The 10,424-nt window shown below is 37.1% G+C and overlaps 1 protein-coding gene across 1 annotated transcript; it reads left to right on the top strand.

Annotated features, from left to right (window-relative positions):
• The first annotated feature begins 6,482 nt into the window (after window positions 1-6,482).
• Window positions 6,483-7,418, top strand: LOC118543034 (olfactory receptor 8S1-like). The gene has a single exon (XM_036103753.1). It carries the CDS (start codon window positions 6,483-6,485, stop codon window positions 7,416-7,418), a length of 936 nt encoding a protein of 311 aa, XP_035959646.1.
• Window positions 7,419-10,424: the final 3,006 nt, after the last annotated feature.

The following is a 10,424-nucleotide window of genomic DNA, read 5'->3' as shown; positions in this document are numbered from 1 at the left end:
CAGTACTATAAAATAATATCTTTAAGAAATGCATACATTGCAACAATAAGTATATTTGTTAGGTCTTGCTTTCTTAAGCAGAGATCTTGCCACTTTGTCTTCATATGTGTGTATAAAACCAAGAAGTAAATAAAGTCAAAACTGACTATATATAGCATATAGTACATTTGAATCAATAGACTTCTAATTCCCTCACAACAGAAATTGTTGAGTTATTGTCAGCATAAACTTATCCATTTCTGACAATGTACATGATTTTGGATGTCAACATAAAGCAATAAACAAAAGAAAATCAATAAGATACTTGCAAAAAAATCACAACACTGTAAAACTCACCCAGATCTATATTTGTGGAGCAACTGCACAATCATTTGTTTATAAGTTTCTAGTTCAACATTTTCTTTTATTCTGCAAATCTATACCTAAAAATTAAGTTATTTAAAATATTTAAAAATCATCAAGAAAGCCAAACAGTTCAGTAATTCAAGATGTGTTTTCCATTTCTGTTTGACTCTAGTTGCTTTTTTTGCACCATTTTGACTGTGAAAATATGGCTTTAATGCTGTTAACTAAAGATCTCAAGGCATAACCATGTTGGTAGAGAGGGCTAACATAGCAAGCACGTTGGGCACTCATCACACCTGAACGATTGGGCCAGCTACTTGGTTGACATGTGCAGGGCAAATAACTTGTTGGATTTCTACCCTAACCAGCTGATTTTGCATTGCATTAACGGAATATTAGATTTTCTGTTGCTTCAATTATAGGGATTTGAAGTATGATTCCTCATTTGCTTTTCTTTTCTTTTTTTTTAAAAGATTTTATTTATTTATTTGACAGAGAGAGAAAGTGAGAGAGGGAACACAGGCAGGGGGAGTGGGAAAAGGAGAAGCAGGCTTCCCGCCGAGCAGGGACCCCGATGTGGGGCTCAATCCCAGGACCCCGAGATCATGACCTGAGCCGAAGGCAGTCGCTTAACCGACTGAGCCACCCAGGCGCCCCCTCATTTGCTTTTTGATTTTGGTCACTTTACCTAGCATATATTTTACATATGTTGGTCAAGTTCTATATATTCTTACTTCTTATGGAGGTAAGAATTCACAGTTTTCACTTAACAAAAGCAAAAGGAAAAGCACATGAATAGTTGTCTTAGTTATGTATTTGAATACATAATTTGTTTATTTGGCGTGTGTATGGTGGGTATAGAGGGAGTGTGTTTATTTATTTATTTATTTATTTATAATTTTATTATGTTATGTTAGTCACCATACATCATTAGTTTTTGATGTGGTGATCCATGATTCATAGAGGGAGTGTGTTTTAACCAAGAATAACATTTTACTATCAGATTTATACTGCAAACACAATGGCCTTGTAACTAAGGGAAATACACTGTAACTGTTTTCTATAAATTTTTGTATTTTAAGAAATATCATTTAGCTTTAATTTGATCTTCCACAGTGGAAAATTCTAAGTAAAACACAGTTATTCAATTTGTGTGTGGGGGGAGTTTTTCAAGAATTTTAAAAAGATTTTTTGTTTTGAAAAATTGTAAACATATAGGAAAGTTGAAAGAGTAATATGATAGTATAACTTTCACCTAGATCCACAAATTGTTAGCATTTTGCTACATATACTTTATTAATTTATCTATATGTAGTATTGTATTATGTATGTATGTATGTATCTAATTTGATCTGCTGAATCATTTGAAAGTTATGACACTGCAACACCTCACTTGTGAATACTTAAGCATTCATCTCCTATGAACAAGGATATTCTCTTACATAATCACAATCCCATTGACAGGCCTGAGATAAATAACAGTAATTCGATAAATATCTAATACTGAGTTTGTGTTTTAACAGATGGGATTTGAAGCCTTTTGAAATGTAGGTAGTGCTTCCTTGCCCTCTAAGATAGTATTTCAGCTCTAAAGAATTGTTACAGTGTCATTCTTTTGGTGCCTCACCATGTTGTCCATGCTTCTAGGACAAATATGACTGCTATAGGGTACCAGAGATGTGAGGTAGTAAGCTTTGTCATTTGGTGCTCTTCCTGGCAAGCTGGAACTGGAAACTCCAGAAGGTGATATTAGTTACTGTGCAATGTATACAGCTAGTCCTCACTCATGTGGAGAAGTACTGTTTAAAAGCTTGTCAATCAATTGCTTAATAGGAATCATTGTGATTTGTATATAAATCCTTGGGAAATTTTACTGCAGTATAATTTATGTAATAATACTATTAATTTCCAGGTTTGTTTAGTAAAGCTTTGTGAAATGAAACCAGACCAAAGACCTCCCTTAACCCATCCCAGAGCATATGAGGTATCTCATCAGTCAAGGAGCGAGACATAAAGCAAAACCAGGACACATATAGAAAAAAGGTGATGGTTATCTTTGGCACTTCTTATTTCATATTTCCCGCAATGCCAAGTGCCCCTTATAAAGTAAGGGACTTCAACTGATACAGACTATTTAGAAGCTTGTATCTTGGTTACATTGACTGGCTTGTCTTGTCTTTCTTTTCTTTTCTTTTCTTTCTTTCTTTTCTTTCTTTCTTTCTTTCTTTCTTTTTTTCTTTCTTTCTTTTTCTTTCTCTCTCTCTCTCTCTCTTTCTTTCTTTCTTTCTTTTTTCTTTCTTTCAAGCAGTCTCTTGCTCATTTATTCATTCATTTGTTCATGTTTTTCACTATCACATTCTGAGTAACCCTTATGGGCTATTTATTATGCTTGGTACCCTTTGTCTGACTCTGAAATTAACACTTCTCAGGGAACTTTTAGTTTGGGCAAGAGCCAACTAATTTCCTCCACATAATGGTGTTAATATCTAGAAACAAACCTATTCTATTATATTTCCAGAGCTGTTTAAATTTTGAAATAGAGACTAAAGAAATAAATCAGTAATGGTCATGTTTCAGGAATGAACCACAATAAAAAATTGAAGTTTTAATATAAATTTTAAAGCACCTGATTGAGATGACATTGACAAAAAGCTGAACATATTTACTGTATAAATTTGCTGAGTGTGGAGATAAGTATACATCGGTGAGACCACCACTACAATCTATGCCATAAATATATCTATCACCTTCAAAAGTTTCCTCCCACCCTCTTTATTTATTATTTTAACTTTTTGTGTGTGAAAATAACAGTTAAGATATATCCTGTTAGCCACTTTTTAAGTATATAATACAGTATTACTAATTATGGTCATGATGGTATATGGTAGATCTCAGGACTTACTCATCTTGTGTAACTGATTTTGAACCCTTTGACTAATACCTCCCTATTTCTCCTCCTCTCAGCCCCTGGTAATCATATTCTACTCTCTGCTTCTATGAGTTTGACTATTTTAGATTCCTCATGTAGTTGTTATCATGTAGTATTTTTCCTTCTGCATCTGGCTTATTTCACTTAGCATATAATCCTCCAAGTTCATCCATGTTGTTGCAAATGGCAGGATTTCCTTTTTTAAGGCTGAGTAATACTCTATTACATGTATATATGACATTTTCTTTATCCATTAATCTGTGATGGACTCTTAGGTTGTTACCATGTCTTGGCTACTGTGAATAATGTGGCAATGAATATTGGAGTGCACATATTTCTTCAAGAGGAAACTTTAACAAGGAAAGTCCTTCACTGTCAGCCAGGCCAGAGATTCTGGGTAGGCTGGTTGATGGGGACCATGAGCAGGCTGGCTGATGGGGTATGTGGGTTGGCATTGTGCCCTTTGCTGGGGTTCACAGGCAGGCAGATGGTGCTGGGATATGTGGGCAGGTAAATCTGGGGCTGGCATCTGTGGATATGCTTTCTCTCTCTTTCCCCCATGGGAGAACTTGCGGGTCAAGGATCTTTATGCAGTTCTCTATGCTGAGTTGTGAGAAGGTTGACATGGGTAAAGGTATTTCTTACCCTTTCAAATGTGTCTTTTCTTATTTCTGTGTTCCACCAGAGTGCTGTAATCTGTCACCTGGATTCCAGATCGTTCATAAAGGTATTTTCATCCATGGATGGTTGTTAAATTGGTGTTTCTTTGGGGGGATAAGGGCTGGGACCTCTTATTCCACCATCTTACTAACATCACTCAATTTTATTTATTTTTATTTTTTTATTTTTTTTTAAGATTTTATTTATTTATCTGAGAGAGACAATGGGAGACAGAGAGCATGAGAGGGTGAGGTTCAGAGGGAGAAGCAGACTCCCCGCTGAGCAGGGAGCCCGATGTGGGACTCGATCCCGGGACTCCAGGATCATGACCTGAGCCGAAGGCAGTTGCTTAACCAACTGAGCCACCCAGGCGCCCCTTAATTTTATTTTTTAAAAGATTGTTCTGCGAACCTCTAAATTATGTTAAAGAAGAAACTTACTGGGAAATCAAACCCCTAGCATTGACTTTTATCACAATGGTTGTTTCTTTGCAAGGTATTGCCTTGATCCAAGGTTCGGATTCTCTCTGCAATTCATGGAATCTCTGGATCTAGTTAGTTGGACTATGTTTGTTGGTAGCCAAGAGAAAGGGAATTTTATTTTGTATGTACTGGCTCTGAAGTCATACAGCACAAACCTCACTCCTGGCTACTGTGAATCCTTACTTGGGTTCTCTTGCTTTGCTCTTGGGGTGATGGGGTGATCTCAGGATGAGCATTGAGAGCCCCCATGCATAATATTGCTATATCTAAAGAGTGAAAGAGTAAGAATTTAAGAGATTATCTCCATAGTCTGACCCCAAGTAATTATAAATAAATACCTATATATTGCCCACAATTTATTATTTTTCATTGCTAGTGTTGAATCCATCATAAATGTTAACTTCCAATTTATGATTTTCTACTTCTTTAAAACAGTATTCTTTTTTCTTTCTTTTTTTTTTATTAACATATAGTGTATTATTTGTTTCAGGGGTATAGGTTGTGATTCATCAGTCTTACACAGTTCACAGCACTCACCATGGCACATACCCTACCCAATGTCCATCACCCAGCCACACCATCCCTTCCACCCCCCTCCACTCCAGCAACCCTCAGTTTGTTTCCTGAGATTAAGGGTCTCTTATGAAAAAAAAAAAAAAAGAGTCTCTTATGGTTTGTTTCCCTCTCTGGTTTCATCTTGTTTCATTTTTCCCTCCCTTACCCTATGATCCTCTGTCTTGTTAAAACAGTATTCTTAATGTTGACTTCACAAGCTGAAGAGTTTTATTACTTACTGGATCTGAAAGTATTGTTGCCACAAAACATTGTACTACCAACTAAGAATTCAGATATTTAGGTTTTGTTCCTTACATGGACTGGGATGCTTAGCTGTTCAGTCAGTTAATCAACAACAGGATAGTTCCCTCAGTCTTCACTGATGGAGTAAATGAAGTAGTGTTGAATTAGAATAGCAAGGGCCAGGGAGCAGCTCCAGTTTGAGGCAAGAATATTGAGCAATTATATTGAGACTCAGGTGAAGTCTAAAATATCAGGCCTGTACGAGGATATATGCACAAGTTTCAAAGTATGAGGAGAGAGTTTAGATAACCATGTGGGGGCCTTAAAACCTGCAATAATGGCCTTGACAGGAGTGGTAACTACATATATTCCTGGATATGTGACTTTCAGGGTTAGCATGATGATCTAATCAAAGCATTGTCCTATTAAGTGGGAACAGCTTCTCATGACTGATTGTAGTCATAGCATTGCCCACCTAAAATATCACTGGGCATCATGATCTAGGCTACCAGTTTTTAAAACTTTATTATTATTTTGTGAATGTATTTTAAAATTAAATTACAATATGATGCCATTAAATAAAATGAAGGAAATTTAAAATTATAAAAATCCAGAACAATCTAATTCTGCATCTAGTTTCTAATTCCTTGATGTCTTATTGTCCTCCTATCCTGTAATAGTTTCTTACACTTCACCTTGACCCCTATGCCCATGATTGTGCACGTACTTTTATCATTATCAATACCTTTATAATTTATTGTGTACATGTGGGCATGCTTGCACACAGCCACATGCACAACCAATAATCTCATTTACACTTTATTGAAAACAAATGGAAGCAGTCAAATGGAAACTCACTTCTTGTACTCTTGACCGTCTCTCCTAGACACAGAATACACAAAGTATCCCTGCTCCTACCTAAGTCCTTTGAATCTAGACTTAATCCTACCTCAATTTCTCAGGTAATTCACTCCTGAGGTTTTCTTCTCTACCTTCTTCTCATATCAGGAAACTTCTTTTCAAATGTATCACTCTAAACTACATTATGGCTCCAAAAAAGATTATAATAAAAAATAGGATCTTGGCTTATTTAAAATACCAATGGCAAGATGATGACCAAGAAATTAACTTTTAAATACCTGAATGTGGATTGTGGGACAGTAATGAAAAGATATTCATGTTGAATAAGATCTAGGTAATAGGGTACTGAGATGCACTGAAAGACTTTTGGTGGATCTTCTTGTTTTCCAGAGAGAACACTTCTCTATATGGCAATGAAAAACTACAGTGCTATCAGTGAGTTCATTCTCCTTGGACTATCCATTGACCCCAATATTCAGGACATACTCTTTGTGTTATTCCTTCTGATTTATCTCTTCACTCTGATGGGAAATTTCTTGATGCTGCTGGTGATTAGGGCTGATTCCCACCTCCACATGCCCATGTACTTCTTTTTGAGACAGCTCTCCTTCCTGGACCTCTGCCACTCATCTGTCACAGTCCCCAAGATGCTGGAGAATCTACTTTCTGAAAGCAAAACCATCTTTGTAGAGAGCTGCCTGGCTCAGGCCTTCTTTATGTTTGCCACGGGGGGTACTGAGGCCTGTCTGCTGGCTGTGATGGCCTATGACCGCTATGTAGCCATCACCTTCCCTCTGCTCTATGGCCAAGTGATGGGCAACCAGCTCTGTGTTGGGATGGTGTGGGGTTCCTGGGGCCTGGCCTTTGCTGATGCTCTCATCAATATCCTCTTGGCTGTCAATTTAGACTATTGTGAGGACCAGACTATTCCCCACTTCAGCTGTGAGCTGTCTGCTCTCTTCTCTCTGTCTTGCTCAGATACCTCCACCAACTTCACACTCCTGCTCTGCTCCTCTGTCCTACATTTCTTTGGAACCTTCCTTATGATTGTTTTCTCCTATGCCCGAATTGTCTCCACCATCCTGAGTATCAGCTCCACCTCAGGCAGAGGCAAGGCCTTCTCCACCTGCTCCTCCCACCTCACTATTGTGACCTTGTTCTACGGCTCAGGTTTCCTCAGCTATCTCTTGCCAACTTCAGGCTCCCCTCTGGAGATGATGTTCTCCTTACAGTACAGTGTGGTCACTCCCATGCTAAACCCCCTCATTTATAGCCTGCAGAACAAGGAGGTGAAGGGAGCTATGGGAAGAATGTTCAGAAAATACTTGCATTCTTTCATGTAGTAGACACAAAATCATGATTAAAGGGAAACGGAACTATTATGCTACATGATCAAATAATGGATTTTAAGTAGAGTTTCTTGGTTGTCCATGACGCTAGATGCTACAGAGAACGTAGTGGCATTTATTTCCTTGAAAATGCTCATGAAGAGGACAGAAAACTAATATCTCAGGCTGATTAGGGTTAATTCTTATTTAGAAAAGGAGAAACGAATCAGATAGCCTTCCTTTTTTAGGGGATCATTTTATAAAAATATTATTTTTCATATCTATGTGGACATCTATTGCTATTGGTTGCTCATTACTCCCTCACACTTCTTCAAATAATTACACCCAAATCATTAGGAAAACTAGTTCTCTCAAATTCATGTCTGTAATACGGGGTGATCCAATAACCTAGGATAGGCTCACTTTTCTATCCCTTTCTCCTAACAGTGCACTGAGGCAAGGATTAAAACCAAGACCCAAGTGAGGTTATTCAGAATCTTACTCTAGGAAATTCAAGTACTTAGGAGGAATAAACAACAAGAAAAGACAGCACTTGGAACAGAGTCAATCTGACTGTAGTGCATAAAGAGACCATGAAATCCGGCTCTCCTAGCAGTTGTCCTTCCTGAGGTCATATTTTTAACAAATATAGTAACAATACTAATTTGTTACATTTCTTAACTCATGTCAAGAAGTGTGCTAAGTTCCGTGATGGGCAGGCTGCCCCCCAAAGAGGTCCTCCTAAATCCCTGGAAACTATGAATATGTTATATGGCATAAGGGATTGGGCAGATGTATAAAATTGTAGACCTTAAAATAGGGAGAGTATCCTGGATTATCCAGGTGGGCTCAGTCTAATCACATGAATCCTTAAAAGCAGGGAAACTTCTCCAGCTAGTCAGGAACAAAAGCCAAAGGGAAGGTCAGAGATAATATAAGCATAAGAAGAACTCAACTGACCATTGTTGGCTTTAATCATGGATAAGGGCCATTAGCCAGAGACTGTGTGGCCTCTAGAAACTAAGAACAATTCCCAGCCAAGAGCCAGGAAAGAAACAGGAACCTCAGTTTGTGGAATTCAGAGAACTGACTTCTGCCAACAACCTGAATGATGTCTCCTCCAGATCCTTCAGGTAAGGCCTGCTGGCTTGATTTGGGCCTTGTGTGATCCAGAAAAGTAGAATCAGTTGAGCCTATCCAGATTCTGACGTAAAGATCTCTGAGATAATATATTTCTGCCATTTTAAATCACTAAGTTTGTGGTAATTTGTTATAGCTGCAATAGAAAACTAATACAGTACCTTACCTTTATTATCCTACTTAATCATCTCAACAGGCATGAGATACATTTATTGTTAGTTTTCCTTTACTGGTGAGGAAGTGAGAATGTTTGCCTGTCCAGTGATTCATAGCAAGGAAATGGTGGAGCTGGAATTTAACCTATGCAGTTAGAACAGAGTACATGTTCTCAGTCACTGAACTACCCTCTCCATTAAGTCTACAAGGCTCACAGATCCTTTTTATAATTATTTATTATCAGATTCAGTTGCTTACAACTAAAGAATGGTAACTGATACAGGTATCAAAGGTGAAATTAAGTCAACTGAACTTTAGTGAAATGCAAAGTGTTTAGAATTAGTTATTTGGTTAAGATTTGAGAAAAGAAAGTAATTCGTATGCTACCCTTCCTCTTCTGTTTTGTGAATCATCCTTTTTTCCCCCAAAAGTTCCTTTTCTGCCTTTAATCAGGTCATCCACAGTCAGTTTCTGTTGTTTTCAAAGAAAGCAAATTAGTTTTGAAATTGGAACTGGAGATTGATTTGTAGACAACAACTCTCAGGGAAGTGAGGATATGTAGAATTAGTTATTGTGCTAAGATGTGTACAGTGAAGTGACTTGTCCTTCCATTTTTTTCTGCTCATGATATGTAATTGCCACCCTTAAGACCCATGATTGCCCGAGACTGTGGATATTGTGCTAAGCCTCTGAATAAGGAGAAAGTGCTAAAATTAAGCAAGTCCAAGAGAAAGAGGAATGCCAAGACCATAGGTCTTCTGTTGTCAAGATAATTATTTCATTTCTTGATTTTTGACCTTAAGGTACAGAATGAACTTCAGGGCCTTTCTTTCCCTATGCTGAAACGATATCTTTCATTTTATAGATATAGAGCAGAGGCTATACAAAATAACTCAGAGATTGATTCCATGAATTTGCTATCACAACAGGTTGCTTATGGGAGAATTAGATGTTTATCAGGGGATTGTATCATCTGAATAATTGGAATAATGACATTGTGGAGAATTTGGAGGACCTGGAAAACAATGAACCTCCAATCTCTCTAAAGCTACAATGTCTACCTTGCTTAGCATGCTGTCTCCCTAATGGAAGAAAGTTAGTAACTCCTCCTATCTTATATTCTTCCATGATGCTCTATTGAGGCCTAGAATTCAAACTAACATGGCCTGAAACCTAAAATCAGAATCAGAGAAGGAAAGAATTACACATAGAAGAAATGATAGTAATGGATGAATTTTTATCTCCAATAATCTAGGGAATATTTCTAGGAATGAATTTTATTTTCTCTTAACTAAGGAGTGTATATTTAATTGCTGTGTAGTGTTGTTTTTTAAAATAATTTTTACATATATATATTAATTTATCCAGACATTTTATATAAATACCTAAATGGGACCATATCATACAGTCTATTTCCTGGTGATTTTGGGGGCCGGGGAGCGGGGGGCTTGCCACCCTTTCAACACCTTCTCCTACTTATTTTCCACTCAAGGTAACCCATGTTAACTACAAAGTATTTATCTTTCTTAACTTTCTTTGGCTTTTATATTCATACTCAAATTTCTGCATGCATATTCTGTCATATATATATATATATATATATATAAGCTTTTCCATCTCTGTTTAAAAACTATATATAATACACATTTTTCTTTTCTCATTCATTAATAATTTATAAAACTTACTACACGTCAAATGGCATAGCTCTAATTCATTTTTGTGTGT

The sequence above is a fragment of the Halichoerus grypus genome, chromosome 6 (assembly GCF_964656455.1).
Source record: "Halichoerus grypus chromosome 6, mHalGry1.hap1.1, whole genome shotgun sequence".
NCBI classification, from domain to species: domain Eukaryota; kingdom Metazoa; phylum Chordata; class Mammalia; order Carnivora; family Phocidae; genus Halichoerus; species Halichoerus grypus.
The sequence above is the reverse complement of the archived record's forward strand: the minus strand, read 5'-3'. Positions and strand labels throughout refer to the sequence as shown.

Excerpts from the sequence above, each read along its gene's own strand:
- LOC118543034 (XM_036103753.1), top strand. The coding sequence starts at position 6,483 with ATGGCAATGAAAAACTACAGTGCTATCAGTGAGTTCATTCTCCTTGGA.